This window comes from Seriola dumerili, unplaced genomic scaffold (assembly GCF_002260705.1).
Source record: "Seriola dumerili isolate Sdu_G_001 unplaced genomic scaffold, Sdu_1.0 BDQW01000068.1, whole genome shotgun sequence".
Classification (NCBI taxonomy): domain Eukaryota; kingdom Metazoa; phylum Chordata; class Actinopteri; order Carangiformes; family Carangidae; genus Seriola; species Seriola dumerili.
The window spans coordinates 15,516,882-15,537,369 of record NW_019174323.1 but is presented as its reverse complement, the minus strand read 5'-3'; the positions used below and the strand labels follow the sequence as shown (position 1 = coordinate 15,537,369).

The 20,488-nt window shown below is 42.8% G+C and overlaps 1 protein-coding gene across 3 annotated transcripts in view; it reads right to left on the bottom strand.

Moving 5' to 3' along the window:
* The window catches only part of LOC111219901 (MKL/myocardin-like protein 1), a 42,008-nt gene that overhangs the window by 14,677 nt on the left and 6,843 nt on the right, over window positions 1-20,488 (bottom strand). For 2 of the 3 annotated variants that reach the window (XM_022742745.1, XM_022742747.1), the window contains exon 1: window positions 5,837-5,981. The exons of the other annotated variant lie outside the window; for it this stretch is intronic. In XM_022742745.1, the coding sequence (XP_022598466.1) occupies window positions 5,837-5,972 (136 nt within the window). In that variant the 5' untranslated portion in view covers window positions 5,973-5,981. Of the gene's footprint in view, window positions 1-5,836; window positions 5,982-20,488 lie in introns of those variants that run through there. 3 annotated transcript variants of the gene reach the window in all.

Here is a 20,488-nt window from a genome sequence, read left to right as displayed (position 1 = left end):
CAGATGGATAACCACGCCGGGGAACCTAGATGCATTTGGACCGACATGAAGAGGACCTGTACTCTCTGATACCCAAGTCATCCTCCCATTTCCTCCTTCTTTTGTGCTTTTTTTTTTAAGCTACAGAGGAGGCGGGTGCAGGGTACTACACGCTTCCTGTTTCTGAGCATTTTCTTTTTATTTCTGTGTTGAGTTGTGTGTCTAAAAAAAAAATAATCATTCATCAAAGAACCAGTGAGAGACACAAAGCAAGCACAGCAAAACTGATAAAAGAAATCAACAAAGGATGCAAAGAGAACAATAAGATCGCCACGATCAGAGAGTAGATCATGAAAAAAGGAAAGAAATAGAGCATATGGGCTGATTGCAGCGTCATTTCAAAACAGGAAGTGCTAGTTACATAACGCAGAAGCCAGGAGACTGAGTTTTAAGGAACACAGCACTGGGCAAAAGAAGATGGACCATGTTTGACCCTTTTGCACAAACACTGAATTTCAGTTCTTGTGCATCGTGTAGGTTTGTCATTCTCGTCTTTATACCTTTTAAAGTCGAACTAATTTTACAAATGATCTGAGCTGGAAGCTTATCATTTCTCATTCTAGCCTCATGAACATAACTGAATGTTAGATTTAAAATCACTTAGTAATCAATTAAAATGTTAGATGCAGGCAAACAGAAGAATTTCACAGAGGAATTTTTAAAATATGGATGGCTGCAGGATTGGTGCAGTATCAGTTTCCTGCAACACAACTAAGGGAAATGATCTGGATCTTTACAGAAATGCACAAAACAAAGAATTGTCTGTGGTGCAGGGGTTTTTCTGAGATCGATAAGCGACTGGTATTGCACTAAACTACCACTGTACCTCTTGGTAACAGGCTGTTCTGCAACATGTGTTGCATGTTCTGACAATGCAACACATGTTCTTATCATCATCCAAGTTCACATGGTTCGATAAAATCAGAGGAAGGAAAGGGTATGCTCTTACACCAAATACTATTTTCACCGACACAGACCTTCAGCTCAGCTCCACTCAGCTGAGACTCTTGTTTTATATGCACCAGCTGTCCCTGCTGAAGCGGTGTGTGTGTGTGTGTGTGTGTGTGTGTCTGTGTCTGTGTCTGTGTGTGTGTGTGTGTGTGTGTGTGTGTGTGTGTGTGCATGCATGTGTGAAGTGGAACACACCACCGAGGCTTCCCAAGCATTTCTGGCCAGGGTTGTGTCTGCTACTTTGAGGACAAGCAGCACCTGTTCATTCCCACTAACAAAGTGACATCATTGGTGCTCGCAGGCTAGCTAACCGGTTAGCGTCCTGCGTAGCTGCCGCTGTGTTAGCCCTCTGTTATGACAAACAATCCAGGCCTGGACAGCAACACTGCGATTCCCATGAATTAACGTCAGAGCCTATGTAAGTAAATGTCATTCTTTAGCTCTAAATCCTCGCTGGCGATCCCAGCTCCCTTCTGTTATAGTTACAAGTGTGCATGCTCTAAATCTTAAGGGATCAGAGCAGCACTAGAGACTCTCCTCTGGAAGCAATAACATGTCAGTTCACATTCAGCGGCGTAAACACAGAGACCTAAACAGAGCCAGAGGAATTCATGTATATGTTGCACCTATGCAGCAGCTGAGAGATTAATTTTCCCTCAGTGCCAAGCACACAAGCAAACACTTAGGAGACTCACGTGTTGCCTGGACCGATGCACACACAAACGCCAAAAACACACACACAGACATGCTGACCGTGCCGCGGCACAGTGCAGGATAAGATGCCAAGAGGTTTATTCTGGGAAAGAGAATCTTACACTTTCCCTCTATCCCCAGCCTCACGTCTCAGCGCTCCATCCTTCCACACCAAGGACACTCCAGTTAACTTATTCATTCTCTCCCGCACTCGCTTTCTCATTCCTCTCTTTAGTCTTCATCTCCGACACTAAGTGAATTGGCTGTTTAGTCCAGTGGCCACAGTAGCTTGTAATGGCTTTTATCACCAGTTAAAAAAACGACAAAGTGTCACCCATCATTGAAGTCATTTTCAAAAGCAGAGACCTCACAGTGACACCTCATATGTGCTAGTGATGGTTCTAAGTGTGAAAAGCTGCAGTGGTTGTTGAAACTGTGGAAACAGTGCAGACATGACAATGTAATTGTCAATACATAACATATAAGTAAAACCAAACAGGTCACAAATATGGAGGCTAGAATCGCTGGTACTATATAACCTTAGCCATTAAGTTACTGTAGCTCTGCATTGGTGTCACTATCAGTTACATACTATAAACATCACTGTGGAAAGGAAAATTAAATAAATATTTCTGATAAAAATCAATCCCCACACCTGAACAGTGGAAAATTTATAATGTTCAACAGCAGCAAAAAAAAAAAAGTTCTATGTTTAGGAATATGGTAATGGGTGGAGGAGAAAAGTGATTACGACAGCGCATGTAAACATGTTATCTGATCTGCCCTAACATTACTGACAGTAACCCGATTCCACGTGTGCATGTAAATCGTGTCAGTGGTGATGTGAATACTTGTAACTGTAAAAAGCTGAATTGATGATTGAATAAACTGGGATTAAACACGACACCGTCTTTCTCTTCTAGAGACCAGGACGCGCTCCGGAGCTTAAATCAGGTTTGAAGGCCATATCGGTTAATTTAAGAAAAAGGATGAAAAGGCAGGGCGGTTTTTATTAGGATACTAGGCCACAGCCAAAACTGGCCTCCGCAGTCATACAAAGTTAGAGTGAGGAAACACAGAGGGAGAGAGGCGGAGGAGACGGCAGAGACGGCTGCATTTACAGCTTTTAGATGAAGCAGAGGGAGCAAAAATCATTGCGCTTCTCATTCGCGCCTGTGACACCTCAAACCACGGAGCCAACCTGCTGCCAGACTGAGTCACAGTGAAAGTCACATAAAATGTAAAGTTAGAGGAACTGCATCCTGTTTTCACACTTCATTTTTCTAATTTTGCGCTCAGTATTGGCATCCAACTTCCTTTGTCCCCCCCCCCAATTCTAATGTCTAATTTGCAATCTTTTAGCCCATAACATGTCACATGTCACACAACGACAATGTTATGTAATAGAGAAAAATCAAGCAGATATAGATATTTCACCCGATAAATAACTAAACAAATAACCAATGACGCAGATGACAACTACAACTGGTGAAGTTTTTAACCGAATATTAGCATTTGTTATTTGTGTAGTGAGACATTTTTCTAATCTCGCTCTGCAGTTTCCACGCTTAACAAGCAGTACACCACGGCAGAGAGGTCACATACATTACTGTCACCTACTACAACAAACGAAAAAGTAAAGTAACCGGGGGGGGAAAAAGAGATACTAGGGTTAGATTTAAGGTTAAAGTGGCGTTAGATAGGGAGAAGGAAAAGATCGCCGAGGTGGAGAACAAGTTCTTAGTGGCCAACTGGGCTAATCCTGCTGCGCTCATGTGTCATTAGATCTGATTAAACATGTCTGAGTTTGTCATTGTCCCCAAAGACCCCCAGGCCTGGCACAGCTAAGCCTACACACACCCCCGCCCATAGCAACACGCATGAAGAAAGAATGTCACAAACCCACACCGGGTGCGGAAGTGGGCACATGAAGACGGAAACATATATGATTACACTGACACATGCCCGGCTACCGAACCCCACTTACACCAGTCCCACAGATTCTCTGAGTGGACGTTTCACTTGGCAACGCCGCTGGAAATATTTCTTTTTGGAGAGCCCGTTAATATTCTCCTGCATGAGCTCATCATTTGCACAGTAGCGCAGTTTGATTGCATCTGTTTGAACAGAGGGATGGAATGCCGCGCCTGACCACGGCAAATGTTTCACACATCGGTCGAGAATGGAAAGAGGCTGGAGGGCAGGAACAATACAAGGTTAAGGGCCACTCGCGCCTTGGAATCACTCCCACTGCCTTTCGGACTGCTGCTCTGCTCTGGGAAGGCAGATGACAACAAGAAGGGTTTGGGGTGAATACTGATTGATCTTTAAGTTCAAGGAACACAAGTCAAATTCCCAAAGCTCTCATGGCTTGATGCATTTCACAGCACTCAGGCTTTCTGTAGACGTGATACATGCTCCTCTGACGAATTTAGCAAAGGTTAGCAGGTAGCACAAAGCAGAGCCGGAACATTAACTTAACTGACACGCTGTAGTGTCATGTATAAACAGCAATGACAGTGCTACATGTCAGTGGTTTTCACAGTAATGTTTTTTTTACACATTACACTTCCTTTTCTCTAAACTTGCATCACTTCCATCACTACAACCTCACAGGAATGTCTCGCTTCATGTGTAGTGAGTCATCTGTGCCTATGTTGGTTATTTTGACTCATTTTACTGTCACACTGTGTAAATGTGTAAATGTAAATGTGTAAATGTAAATCTTTCCACACTATTTAAGCCCCTTTTACACTGGGCAAAAACCCTGCTAACATCTGGCTTTTGTGGTCAATGTGATAGGCTACATATCAACATTCACTCCAGCGTTCAAATGACTGCAGTTGTCACGAGTGTTTCTTGGCTCCAGCTCGGATCGGCAGTGATGTAACACGCCGATTTTCTCCCCTTTTCCATGCTGTGATGTCTTTCAGAGAACAGACAGGGTAAACAGACCTGTCACCTGCCCGGCACGTTGCTGTTAAACCAGAAAAACTGTGGCTACACCTTCCACCGACAGCGCTCTGCACTCTGCGCTGCAAGACTGAGCGCACTTTTAAAATACACACAAAACCTCCGACTGAATTGTCTCACACCGAGGCTCCGACACTTACAGGAGCACCAACCTTGGGACGAGACGCGACGGCTCCATTTTTATCAGTCTGCACATCAGCTAGAAACACATTCTTTGAATCTGTGAAGATATTCCCTCCCCTGCGTCTGCGCCTGTGTCCGTAACTGCATGTGATGCTGTTGCTCCCTGCAGTTGTGTGTCTGTGTCTTCTCAATGTGAACAGAACATATTTGTCTTATAGCAGGTTTAAAAACCTGCTTTTACACGCTCATTTTGGTGTAAAAAAGCCTGTAACAACAAAAAAGTGACTGCTGGCTTCTTCGGAACAAGATGTTTTTCTACGTTTTTGTAATTGGCACATCAGATTCCCCAAATGTACACTGTCACATCATCATACATGATAAAGCCAACAACACTGTGCACTACTACACGAGTTGTGCCGTTAATTAAAACTTTACGGCCACCAGTAGTGCTATGGAGAAATGTTTTCATGAGTGGGTCCCTGTTTTGTTTGTTACGTGGCACACACGAGACATGATAACAGTCCTCCAATGGTTTCACTCTGTTCCGCTGATCTACAGGTGGCAGTAACGCCACAAGAAATGCAGCATACGTGTACCAACAAAAACCAGGGAAGAAGACGGCTGCCAGCACGTAAACATGGATGTAAATCATGCAGGTTTCAAATTTTTTTTATGATGAGGGAAATCCATTTAACACATTTGTTAGCATTGAAGAATGCATGCAATGATCAATTTTTGTGTTGACAAAAAAACTCCACAGAGCACCTTTAATCTTGAAACTCAATGTGACCCTAACATCGCATGCTGTTAATGACTCCTGTACTCATTCACACTTCCTGAATTTAACGCTGAGGTCAAGTCTTGTCTTTTGAAGAGGCTTATCAGAAAGTACATATAACCGCTTTGACTTCCTTCTGCTTTATCTTTAGCAAAACCCCATTAACTATTTATATGAAGCCATAAAGCGCCGATATGAACCTGCAGAGGCACGAACAAACACAAATCATATCAGATATCTTGTGTTTTTACTGACAATGTGCGGCTCCAGATTGCCCACCTTCTTTTAAGCTGTGATAGACATGTCTGTCATGTTCCATCTTCAGTCCTGCCTTCTCCATGTCGTCTCCCATTGGAGGAGAGCCCATGGGGGAGGTTTCGAAGGACAGGCAATGGTTGGTGTCCAGCATTATCATTTAGAATGAAAAACTCAGTTATATGGTAAACATTGAACTTTTCAGTCAAACGCAGTCCTGCTCCAAAGTCCCAAATGTTGGCAGTTTTGGCTGAAGAGGAGAGGGAAGAAGAGTCCTTAATGTGTCAAAACTGCACCAGCTGTCCCTTCAATTAGCTGTCCCGTCTTTCCAGGGGAAGGACGTGAATCAAACGCTTCAGAAGACTCCCATACAAGTAAAAGAAAACCTTCTTTCAAACCAAAGCAAGTAGGAAAAACACTGCTACTGCCTCTCCTCTCCCAGTGCCTCTCTCCTCTGTATGAGAGTAATCGATTGGTCTGTCTCAGCTTCTCTCTCTCTTTCTCTTCTTCTTCCTGCTCTCTCCTTCCCTTGCAGTGGCAGCTTGAGAGTCACGACAGCGCTGCTCTGCGAAAGGTTTCCCAGAGAGATGGAGGGAGGGGGGGGGGGAGAGAAATCCACAGGACGAGTCGTGGATGAAAAGAACAAGGGAGCCGAGGGGAGGAAACTGAAAAGAGGCCAGAGGAGGAGGAAGAGAGGACAGCAGCGAGCTCAGCAGAGAGAGCGCCCAGAGAGACTGCTGTGATTGCTGCTCCTCCTGAATCTCTCACTCTCTCACACACACACACACACACACACACACACACACACACACACACACACACACACACACACACACCCACGCAGGGTGTGTTGCTGATAAAGTTCTCCTGCTCAGCTGTTGCCATTCATTCACTGTTACAGGCTGAGGGGGTCTGCCACATGCGAACCTCCTCCCCTTCGAACACATACACACAAACAACACCATCGATGACACAATTTGTTCTTCTCACTCTGAATACACCGACTTGCTCTCAAAAACGGTGACTCAGTCAATCTATGAACACTTTTTATTGGACAAGGGGAAACGGCAGTAACCGTTTTCAGGGGTGACCTCATCCACCATAATCGACCCTTGTCAAAGATGCTTGAGTAAATCTGATACTGGGATGAATCACACATCTTTGCGAGTGATTGATTGTTACCCAATCGCTACTGCAATTCCTAAATGCGCTTTTTGGAACAGTCTGTCCTTGAGAAAAGGCAGCTTACTCATACAAGGACTCTGAAAATATGTTTTGAGAACAGATGAGACTCTTATTAGGCTGGTGCAGCCTGAGAACGGAATCAAACCAGACGTATTTTAATCCCTAAAACTCTCGATTCTTTCGCAGTCCAGCACGTCATCAAACTGTCTCTGACTCCTGCAGAATGCTGATGGTAAACGCCATCCCCCCTCTCTCCACTGTTTTAAATAGCAAGGCCAGCTGGCCATAAGGGGGCTATATTCAGCTTGGTATCACCTGTGCACTTGCAGGGTAAGGTTACTTTGAGGCACACACATCATGTCCTGCAAACACACACGCACACACACAAACTTTAAGTCCCGTTTCCTTGGACTAAATCAATGTTTTATGAGTCATGACGCGAAGGGAGATACATGGCTTTCATACCTTTCTTTTTCACTATACATACAGCACAGAGAGAAGTCGACTTATTAATAAAACAACAGCCTGAGTACAAATATATAAATATCAAATATGAAAGTCAGCACGCTACAAGACATCACGGCTGACCACAACAGTGCCCCTGTATCACACACACGACAATGGTGCACCTGAAAACACAGACGACACCTTGAACAAACGGTGGCTGGTATCTACAATAACTGTCTGTCATGAGTGTGTGATTAAAGTCCACCTGCTGATATGATTCACAGTCTGGGCAGGAAACGCAGAGATGACAACACACACTGGGATTAGGATGTTGCTGTGTGGGTTGAGCCAATCTCAGACACACACACACACACACACACACAAACACACCCTTGCTTTGCTATATTCTTGGGGACCCATCACTGACACACTGCATTCCTTAGCCCCTCATCCTAACGCCCAAAGCAAGTCTTAATCTTCAAACAGCCATTGAAACTATTTGTATTTTGGTTCCCACAAAGCTCTCAGACCCCACATATATAGTGGGCTTTTTTGAACCCCATGAATTTAGTAAAACAAGCTCACACCAACCCACACACACACACACACACACACACACACACACACACACACACACACACACACACACCACAAACTCCTATGGTAATATAAACCCCATGTGAGGACGGCATTTTACAGCTTAGCAGTAAAGTATAAATTCTGTGTAGTTTGATAAATGTCATTGTTACCTTGACTGAGGAGATAAAGATGCAGTTTGCATGGGAGCTTTTATGGTTTTAGGGCTTATTGGCTGTATAGTGTGTGGGAAGTACAGTTGATGTTTTTGATGTTTCCCATGACTCGTCCACACTTGAATTAGTAGCTGGGAACTACCTACAGAACCAGAAGACTTTGTGTGTTGGAACTATTTTGTGCCATGCTAGCGGTGCTTTGAGCTATATGCTAATGCTAACACGATCACAATTATAATGCTAACATTCTGATGTATAATGTTCACCATGTTCACTATCTTAATTAAGTGTGTTTTCATGCTAACCTTTGCTAATTAGCACTAAACACAAAGTAAACTTGAGGCTGATGTGAATGTCATTTGTTTTGCAAGTATTTGGTTATAAAACAAAGTACATTGCAAATTTGAATTTTGACATGATGGTGACTTAAGGTGAAATGTCAAGGGTTTACTAAGATTATTACAACTCATTCTGATGGGAACATGAACGTCTGAAACAAATAACATGGCAATCCATCCAATACTAGTCAAGATATTTCAGTCTGGACCAAAGCGGTGGGCCGACATTACCATCACTGGAGCCATGCCGTTAGCTTGACTAAAAACAGCATGAAAACATGAGCTATTAAGCATGACAGGCTTCATTCCCAGGAGGATGCTCATGTTTACAACGTATACCACTAATACTACTATAGGAGGCTTTCGCATGTTGTTTATTTATAGTATTACAGTCACAAACAATTCGATTGGGTGGTCATCTTAACCTTTAGCAAGAGAAATTAGCTGTCATAGTTCTGGCTTTGGGAACATTCCAGTGAAGCTATTTGGCCTTGGACATCCTTATCTGTGTCTTTCTTTATCCTTCCCCGAAAAAATAGTTCTGGGAATGAAAAAAAAAAAAAAAAAAACCCCGAAAACACTTTCTTTTTATGCAAGCAGGCAGGACACAATTACTGTATGAAGGTCTTGCTGAAACAGTGACTCAAAGACTTCCTGTGGATGCGTAAATGAATGGAAAAACTCCCCCAAAGCCTCCAGTGGGTCATTATAACCGGGACCACTGGGGGTATAAACAGCCAAGATTGTTTGCCAGTTGTTTTGGAGAAAAAGACCAATCTGGTTTAAAAAGGCAAGAGGCAAATACAAATGCAAGAAAAAAATATCATTAAAGTGTCATTCTACAAATGATGCTTTTAGCACAAGTTCAAGCGAGAAAGACAACTGTCAACCAGCCTTATATCTCATCATCACACTGAGGCTCCAGCTCTCCACTAAGAACCAATGATTTCACCAGATTCTGTGCGTGGGCTTTGCTATCATCTAATGATCACTTTAGCTTAAGGATATTTAAACCACCTTACCTATATTATCTCTCTCTGCTGTCATTGCAGTCTGTGCCACTCGCAACTCCGCCCCTCCACCACCCCCGCGCCACCAGTGTCAAGGCCCAGTCTAAGGCTCCCTCAGGGGATCTTAGATTGGCTGCTATTCATAGGGCTCTGTCCCTACATATCTCCTTAAACCAACGGGGTCAACGCAAAAGTCTTTATTAAAAAAATTCTGCATTCACGTTAATGTGTGTCCTTTTTGATTGAACTGGTGAGTGAGGGTTAGTTTGAGCTGAAGAATTAAGAACGTGTCAGAACTGAAAAGTACCGTCTCTGCCAGGAGATGAAAAGCTGAAGACGAGACAGCGTTGTAACATGCAAGTAAATGCCACTGAGTGTGGAGAGTCAATGAGCTGACACCGACAAGGTTTAATTGTGCACTATTCAGTATATTATCCCTGTTGGTCTATTACTACTTGCTACTGCTTGCAATCCAAACACCAGGTCGACATCAAACAGCAGCAAAAATACAACATGACCTCCCAGTGGAGCTTTGATATCCTCAAAAAGGACTGAAGTTGTTGGGATACAGCCTGAATGTTTTTCCAACCTGGTCGTGGAACATTATGAACCTCTTGGCACAGAGAACACATGTCCTTCAGTCACGACCTGCCCAAAACAATTACCCCACCGCATTCCATTAACCTCCCCACAACAATTAGCAGCTTCCGCAAACCTCCCCAGTCATCACTAACAAACAAGACCAGGCAAGTCTGGTCAAGGTGAACCACGTACGAGGATCCGGTGAGGAAAATTCTCAGAAATTAAAGCGTTTGACCGAGAATTTTCCGTCGATAATTGGCAGTAGAACAGGCCCCATGAACACTATCACAAGCCGAAAGGTGTCTGTGATTACCTCTAACCACTCCATGCTTTTAGATCATGGAAACCAAAAAATAAACAAAAAACAGCTTGGTCATTATATCACTATCAATTTCTGTTTATCTATTTCAAAGATTTCTATTAATTTCTCCTCTTACTGTTCCTGCGTGGCTGCAGCAGAATGCTGTTGGTATGGTAACAATTTAATTTATGTCTTTTATGATATGGCCAATGAATTTGTGTGTAATGGTTAGAATCTGATCTGAGGCTGTCTAATTGCTCACTTAAGAGTGGTTTACCATTGATGAGTCACATATTTACGCACTCGACAGTCAATAACATTGGCGGAGTAATGGGACACATAAATGAGAAACCAGCATCTCTCTCACAGTAGGCAAGTGGTCTATTCTGAGGTCTAATTCTTGCCAAGTATCCAAAGTTGGCTTTGAATTCTTGGTGTGAATCTTGGCATGTTTACTTATTACATTTTTATCTATCTATATATATATCTATATACCTATATTAAATGAGAAAACTTAACTTACTTAACTTTATACTATATTTTATGTAGGCAAAGTTCTGCATTTAACACTGATGCATCAAGCAGTTTGGTAAATGTTGATTAATTAAAAAAGGATTTAAAATGTTCATAGTGCAAAAATTAAGGTATTGGAAAAGGTATTGTTTTTTTATCTGTAGTAACATATTGGCACTACATGCAGGGAGACTCTCCAGCTGTATTTCCCAGGTGTTCCTGGGTTTTGAACTGGTGACCCTCCAGTCAGAAGCAAGTTTAACAACAAGGCGGCACGATAAAGAACGCACCGAACAGTTGAACCAAACAATACCTGACCTGCTGAGAAACCAACCAGGCTAAGCTTCAATCTACCACAGGTCACACCAGCCATTAACATTCCAGCAGGGAAAACAGAAGGTGTTTTTTCCTTTACTTCCTGGTTTTCCCCCCACCCACTCTGCTGTGGAATTTACCAGCACTGTTTGCATTTGGCTGTGAGTCAACACTGACATCAGGCCCGGGATTTCTTATTGTTGATCCTTTGACATTTCTGAACTGTCAACAGACACAGCGTTAATGATATCTGAACCAAGGTGCTCACACTGTGGAGACTGGTAGCTGTCAATCATAACAAAAAAAAAAAAAGGGCGGGGGGGATCGTCTGGCACAAATAATGTAAATGCTGCTATAGCAAGCCTGCACTTAATCACTTACTGTATTTGTACTCTTCCAGTACAAACACTCAGTCTGTTTGTACTGGAAGATGTAAACTCACTGCCAGAAGCTTGTGAGCCAGCTCTTCATGTGTTTGCAAATAAAGCAATTGTACAACTCCTTCTGGGATATCGGATGAATAATCCCTCGCTGACCAATGCACTCCAGCTTCACTCCCAAGGGAAACTGTATTTTATTCTCTTCTCAGCTTTAAAAAGCACTTTCCTAAACCCACACCACAAAGTCCTTTACACAAGGCAGCAAAATAAAACATGCAGGTCGTATAAGGCGACACTTAAGACAAGCAATGAGAAAAACAATTATAGTGTCTTAGTGCAAATAGACCAAAGGAAATGCCACCAGGAAGAGGGTGATCAGTAAAAATCAATAAAGCCAAAAACTAAAAAGTTGTCAATAAAAGCAAAAGTAGTCAAAAAAATTTTAAAGCATGTAAAATGATGTCTGTGTCTTTAAAAGATAAAATAGATCCAATTTTGGATATATTTGTCAAGAGGTAAAGGCAAGACTGCACAAGTTTTCTTGAGTGCTGCTCAAGATTTAAGTTCAAACCAAACACCAAAATTCTCTGCAACAGGTTTGATGTGTTCCAGCAGGACGCCAGGACAGAACAGAAAATAGGTGCAGGTTAGAGATTAAGGTAATTATTAAAGGAAACTACAGTTTATTGTAACTTTGATTGTATTTTTGTAGCTCTGGCTGTTAGTTGTGATAACATTATAATCACAAAAATAACTGCTGAGATCTCTGAAAGGAACAGAATCGAAAACATGGAGCAGAAGCTCCATATTTTTTTTATAATATGCCACTTTATTTGGGAATAAAACCCAAAGTCAGTGCTGCTAATAATCAGTCATTGAAGGTCTGTTATTACAAATATCTGCTGCTTCATAACTTTTTTTCAAAGTCTTGTAAAAATGTGATGTTTCCCAAAACAATACATATCCAATGTCACGTTGATGACAGCTAATAGCTAACAATTTAAGAGAAAACTATGACTCTATTAAGAACTTAAGACTATAGGAATATAAAACCATGTGAATGCAAGTGAGTTTTGTTATGAGCAAAGTAATAGAGTGCCCTTTAAAAGTCAGAGATACATGGTGAAAGGTTCTTTGTTGACCAACCTGCAGCAGCACACATCACTGTGTCATATCTTGTCAATAAAAAGTAAAGCAACTGAGGTCTAATTGTACACTGATGAAGGACAGAGAAGCACCTATAAGAGCGCATGTGTTGAGTGAAAAATAGAGCCATAGGCCAGCTGGCAGCTGTTAGCATCTGGTAACATGAAGCCTCACTGTGAGACAGAGGAGGAGGGGAGGTGAGGTTGTACTCAGCAAATAAGATTTTCAGAGAGTAAGAGAGGCTGAGAGAGAGAGAGAGAGAGAGAGAGAGAGAGGGGGGAATAGACAGAGTACAGAGTACCAGAGCTGGAGAGGGGGTGTTCCCTGCTCAGTGATGACGGCTTTGTAACATACTGTTACATAACTTGAACATCTGAAAATCATTTTTATTGTAACGAACCGCCTAACCTCCTGCCCTACTTATAAAGGAAACACGGCCGTCTTTTCTCCTTTACGAGTGGTTTCCAGTTCAGTCCTGCAACAACAGACTAGAAGCAAAGAAAGACAGCGGGAGCCGAAGAGAAATAAAAAGGAAGAGGTTGCCGGACAGAGAGGGTTTACTTGACCTGGATATGAGAAAGTCTTTTCGACGCTGCATGTGTGTGTTCTTGCAGTGTTTTCCTTCAGGTTGATCTTTGGGGTTTTATTGGACTCTTCTTCCTGCCTTCCTCTCCGCTCCCCTTTCTGTTACTGTCTATAACATCTAATAAAAGCCTGGCTGCTAATTTGCTTCAGCGACTAAAATGACAGGGTTTTTATTAGACACAGACTTTTAATGGGGACACAGGTTTCTATTCTATCCGAGTATTTAAGTGAGATGCTGACACTCAATGAAATATAGAAAGAAAAACTGTTTAAAAAGAACATTTCTCTGTTTACACCTCAGGTACTTCCTCTCTCTGCTTCCAAGAAGTCTCATGGTTTGTCATGTGTGGCGTTTGTAAATCATTTTTTTTTCCTGATAGAAAATAATTACTTAATCACAGATGCATCTGACTGACACCTTATCCTGTCTTAGTGAAGACACTGAAGATACAAAAATTGAAAGTTTGGCTTGCTTTCACCAAGCTACCACATTGCAAGTCAATTCTCACACACTTTCAAGGTCTTTCTGGTCTGCAGGTCTTCTGTCCTGTTGAAAGTCTGCGCACCAAAACATTGTAAATAAACTTTTCTTACTGCTGCAAGTGTACAAGATAGTGTGGAGTTCTTTGTTCAAGGTCTTTCCGGGTGAAACTCAGTGACTTAGAATTGGCATGTTGAGGGGATAAGACCCAGCACTATCTAAATTAGAGGCAAAGTCATTTTCTCCTGCACATGGCTCAGCGTCTGAGTCACTCTAACAAAAACAACAGGAGTCCCGTCAGCTCACAGTGACCTCTGCTACATTCGTCAGCTAACGTCCAGTGTGCCACACTTGTTGTTAGGGATCTGAGTCACAGGCTAATAGCTGTTCTATTATTCAGAAACACCAGAGCAAGTTGAGTTGGAGACAAGACGTAAACTAACTGACTCAAGGACACACGTCTTCTGTCTGTGTGGCTGTGTGTTGGAGGAGAAGACTGCTTGTACCTGTGTCACCAAGAGCTTTCAACTGTGTGTGTGTGTGTGTGTGTGTATGTGTGTGTGTGTGTGTGTGTGTGTGTGTGTGTGTATGTGAGTACATTCGGAGTACTCGTGCTCGCAGTGGATAACATCAGGTTGATTTTAACAGCAGAATAGTAGAGCATTTATACTACAAAATCATTCTTTACTAAGAAAACAGGCTGCAGCACTGTGGCTTGTGCGACCGTACAACGCAATTCAAGATTCCTGCTGCGATTTTCAAACAGTGCACCAATCTCATTAACACCAGGCACACTTTGACTGCAGCATGTCGCCTGCGCGTGATGCTGCATAAATTTTCAGTTTCTGTATTATAAATGTGCACGTCAGGGAGCGCTGCAGCTGTACCCAAAACTACCTAAACATGCAGTAGCTGTACCCAAAACTGTGAAGTGTCCGAGAGTTAGTGTGCGTATTTAGTGTGCAAGCGGTAGGTAACAGATGTGTGCATTCGAATCAGCTCCATTCTGTATGTTTTAAGACGGCCTCACGCCCTCAAGTGCATGTTATAAGATCCAGTAGGTGTGTGTGCGTCTTTAAAGATCGCTGAGCTACATGAGTGGGCTTGTACCACAGGGTGTGCATGCACCACGTTCCTGTTGCTAAGGGCAGACCTACGAAGCTGATAAAGCTCTTTTCTTTAGCTTCAGGCTACAGATCTGAGTGAGGCTGCTTGGCTATGCTCTCACACTTCTCATTATCTAAAAGGAATTTACTGGATCACAAATCAAGATGCGAGTGCGTTAGAGCTTGTTGAAATACTGTGCTGTCAGGACACACTGTGAAAATGGAAAGCTACCAAAGCCTGTAAGTGCATGTCCAGGTCCTGACAGTGACATGAGTTGTGAAGTGTGTGTGTGTGTGTGTGTGTGGGTGTGGGTGTGTGTGTGTGTGTCTCCATGTCCTGGTGAGTCACGCATAGTCTGTGGGTGTGTGCGTGGTGTGCTGGACACATTTAAGATTTAAGCCTCCCCCAAAACTACCTCACTTGCATAAATATGTTTCTGCCTGTATGCTTATTAGATCAAAAGCTGTTTACATTCACCAAAAACTACGTCATCTGCCCTTCAGTTGTTTAGATTCAGCCCGTTTTGTAATGTTACTGGAAGGCTGAGATTTGTGCTGCAGCTTGATGTGCACAGACAAGCTTTCTTGGTGCTCCAATCATGTTTTATTTTACGTTGATGTATTCTTTCTACTGGGAAGTTTCTTTATGTTTTTGAGCTTCTTAGGAACATGGAGATTATCTAATGCCGTGACAGTGTCACTGGCAGACAGATGAGGAGATGCATGCAGCTGGATTGTGTCTGCTGCAGCTGTGTGTTTAGATAAGATCGAAACATAACCCCTCCTTCCTTCCTTCCTTCCTTCCTTCCTTCCTTCGTCTTGTTCTACAGTATTTTTTACAGTTACAGTTACACTTATTTTCTAATTCGGCTCTCTTCTCTTCTCTCATTTTATGTTTTTTCATTCTCCTCCCTTAACTCCCTTAGCTTATTCTTCTCTCTCTCTCTCTCTCTCTCTCTCTCTCAATCTATCAGTCGCTCCATCTCATTCTTCCCTCTGCTTTCCCCTCCCACTCTCAGACAGACTGAGTGCTGTAGGGACTCTGCTGCTGGCAGCCTCCCAATCTGTTACATAAGAGTACCATCAGCCTCCCTGAATCACTGCTGGGCTAGGCCAGCCTCTGCCAGGCTACATATCTAGCTACCGTATTTTAAATACTGCTCAACAGCATAAGAGTCTGGCTGTGTGGGCTCAGATTACATTAGCATTTTAAATGTCTGAAAGCGATCTTATCATTTCTGGCTCTTGTCAGCCAGAACCCATCGCTAACGATACAACATCGCAGTGTAAGCTATTGTCATAATGCAAGGGTGGGGACGAAGAGGGATGTGATCTTTATCTGTTTTTGTTTACAAAGTCTGGGTGATGAAATCAGCCATAACCTCCCTGATGAGATTTCAGCCTGAGTCAGCAACCTTTTCTTGACCACTGTATAAAAATTATATATAATTAAATTATTCAATTTTTTTATTTTTTTTTTAGTCCAAGTGAAACATGAACACCTCCAATCAAGCTGTAGTTCCTAGGTGGTAACTAACTTTTCTCAGTCCCAGCAGTCAACACAGTTTCTTTATTGTGACAACAAACAAATCACTGTAGTGAAGTCAGACTCCGGAGGCTTCCTGTCTCTGGACTCGACAACCACACTGCAGGTTTTCAATTCAAAACAAACACTACGGCAACCGACTGATCTGGTTGTAAATGCATGAATCAGTGAAACCAGCTGTAGTATGTGGCTGAAACAAAAACATGCAGACGCCACCATTAAATATCACTGTTGATTCTTCCTGAAGAACAGTGCTGGCAAGAGCGTCTTGTTGCATTTACCATCAAAAATCTACTGTCTAGTCTCCTCAGTCGTAGACATAGTCTGTGTCATGATCTGGAACAAGCTGTTCTGACCGAAACGAGTGGGTCATTTCCACTTAAATCTGGAGCAGAGACTGTGATGCCTCTAACCCCCCCCCACCACCCCTCACCCCCCAACCTCCAGTCTCCCTCAGTGAGCCCTGGCTGTGTTCTCTGTTCCTCCCCCCTCAGCCAAACCTCTCCAGTCTAGATCTTGGCCTGAAGTCAGTCCTGTGGCAGTGGTGGCGCCTTGTCTTTTCTCAGTGGGGGGAGGGGGTGGTGGGTGGTGGTGGTGGTGGGGGGCCCCCTGTCATTGCCTAAGAAGAGCTCACCTCATCAACCACACCTTTTGACCTGCTCCACCTATTCATCTGGCCAGGACGGATCCTGTTCCTGCTCCGCCTGTTCCCTTTCTCCTGGAGACCCTTTAAGTTCAACTCTTAAAAACTACATTTACACACTGATGTACACGCTGCATGCTTTATGTGCCTCTGACACAGACTTATGAAAGAAATGCTTTTACAGCATCACACTCGACATCATTATCCAATTTGGTAACATCTGGAGGGCTGCGGTTTATTTCTTCTTTTAATTGAAGTTTTCCTTTGTAGCTGCAATTATCTTCAGTGCGGTCTCAACGAGCTTCCAGTAAAACTGTGATCAAGCTTATCACTGTTTCCAACCCTAAATACCAGCAGGTTTGGTTGACAGTAAAGGTATGTGTCTCAGGAAAAGAATATTTAAAGTTTGTGAGTTTTTGCAGCTGTGTAGCAGAGCAGCTATTCTCATACGAACAAATAAACCAGCTCTTAAGACTGCAGTGTCAATACACCCAACATTTACTGACACATGCAAGAACTCACACCACACCTGCAGTCGGTTAAGTTCAGCTTAAGTTAGACTTCACAGTTAACTTTCAGTCACTGTCATTATTCTTCAAAGACATAAAAGCAGAAAACAGCGCACTGAAATGGATATTACCTGACTGGATAGTCATATCCCTCTGCACCATGCTGAAGGGAAGCTTCACCCTCCCGGCAAGTTTAGCGACTCACACTCCCGACACATGCAAAGTTAACAGTGTGGAAAAAAAAACACAACAGCGGTAGAAGGCTGAAGAGAAGTCCAGCAAGAGAAAAGCCACATTAAAACACGTTTTCCTCTCACCGGCAGCTGGTACTCCACAGGTAGCAGCGCACCTCACATTCCCTTTCTCTGGATTGTCTGTCTACAAGTGTGTGCACACCCCGTCAGAGAGGGCGTGTGTCGGTCTGTGTGCCTGTCCCTTATTGCTCCTTGGATAACAACAAGGTCCACCCATGGGTTTCCAGACTCTCTGTGGCAACACCTTTTTTTTCCCTCCTGCTCATGTGAACTTTTCTCTTGAGCTCCTCTGAAAAATAAATAATGAAAAAAAAAAAAAACTTTTGGTCTCTCCTTTTCTCTGTCTCTCTCTCTCTCTCTCTCTCTCTTTCTCTCTCTCTCTCTCTCGCTTTCTCTCTGAAGTAAAAACTGAAAAATAGAAAACCAAGCCTCACCTCCTTAAACACAAGTAACACACACCCCCTTTCTTGCTTTCCATTTTCCCTCGCTTTCCTTCTGTTCCGTCTCTGAGAAGTTATGCAATACTGCCATTTCAGACATGACCTCCTCCTCCTCTTCTCTTCCCCTTCCTCCTCCTTCTTCTCCTGCCTTGGCAACCCACACTCCCACACTCAAACTAGCTTCTCCACCTCAAAGTTTTGAATGATCCGAATCACATCATTAAACAACCGTGATCGCCTTTTGTTTGCTGTGGGACAATTCAGTGGCATGTTTGTGACTGGGAGGACAGGAAACGCAAACTGCTTTTTAAGGCCATTCTCTGGTGTCAGTTGTTAAATCTTGAATAAAAGCTGACTCTCTCACACCCACACACTTGCACACCAATGCACAATGACCTAAGCATTTGTCTCTCATCCTCATCCTGAAAAACATGTCACCTCTCTCTATATATATACTATATATATATATACACACACACACACACGTGTTTAACAATAAATCTGCAGCACTCGTCTGTTACTGAGGAAGGAAACGTGTGCAATAAACAGATTGCATAACGTGTTGTCAGAGATAAAACTTTGATAAGCTTTACTATGTGGGCATTCCGCACTGTTTTATCGCCACAGATGTTCTGTATGCATATAGAAATTCACATGCCATGCATCTCCCCAGTGCTCTGAAAGCATCTTCGTGCTACATTAGCTGCAGGAGTACCTGCAGCAACACGTTTGTTTCTGGCTAGAAGAATGAAGTGTATACGGAATAGGCCAATAAGAGCAGGGGTTGTTTAAATTTGGGAGTGGTGGCCTGAGGCTGTGTGAGAGAGTGTGTGTCTTTGTGTGTTTCTGTGAGGTAAACACAGTCCTGTGACTACTCGTCACAGGCCCGTTCTGAAACATTTCTTAAATGATGTAAACATTACCTGAAATACTGGTCATGTATATAAATACAGTTTCCTCTGCTTTTATTAATTCTATTGCAGTCTATTGTTACAGCCAGCTGTACAGTGCTTCAAGTTCTGTTTCTGCTGCAGATTTTTATTGTATATATATTTATTGTGCATTATTCCGACTGCCCCCCCCCCCCCCCCCAAAGATGGTAAATCATTCACTGGTCTAACCTTGCTTAACCTTCCTCTCCTGACAAATCAACAGCAGGTCCACCAACTCTGTCTCCATAAAACCGGGTAACCAACGCCTAGCTTGGAACAATGGCCAGGGTGGCTGAGTCTTCCGATATGGCAAGGTGTGTGTTTGTGTGCAAGTAACACTCACACTGTGCCAGGGCTGACCAATGTGCCGATATCTCGCTTATCTAACAGACTGTGTCTCATTGTGTCTGACTTGGTGGCAGAAACATTCAGACAGTTTGTCATGTTGAAGAGATGAAGTCAAACAAACCAAAGTGCACCTACTTTTCTGTGGGTGTGATTATATTTGTTTTTTTTTTTTCCTGGATGCTTCCCCATCACTCATGCTTAGAGCAGTTTAGTAGAACCAAGTCAGAACAGGAGATCGTGTGGCACTAAATAGCTGCAGTAAGTCAATTGAAAATGTGAGTGTTAACGTTTTACCTTCCCAGTTGTCGTGTGTTATTTTAGATGTGATGACATAATCTGAAGGAACAACAGGAAACAACCTCAAAACAGACTTTATGCGTATAAGGAGACAGATGTTTACATCTGCTAGCCAGCAGTTGTTGGTTCTTGGAATAAAACATAACAACATGAACCATGGACTAACTTTAATCTGATCTAATGATTGTTGAAGTTGTGAGAAACCCCCATCATAATGTGCCAGAGCTTAGAGCTACACCTTTCAAATTTCTTGTTTTAGCCGACAAATCGAAAATCAGGAAGTAGGTAATTTATGAGGAACGACAACTTTCAACAACAAGGTAGTTCAAAGTGCTTCATGTCATATATACAAAGGCATACAGTGATATACAAACGAGCACCAAATCCATCTGAGAAGCTAGAATCAGCTAATGTTTGACATTTCTCCCTGAAAAAGTACTTCAACAGTTAATTAATTATCAAAATCGTTGTTAGCTAATGTTCTGTTGATCAACTAATGGATTGATTGACTTGTAATTTCAGCCCTGTGCGCCAATATTCACCCGTTACTCATTAACATTAGAGAG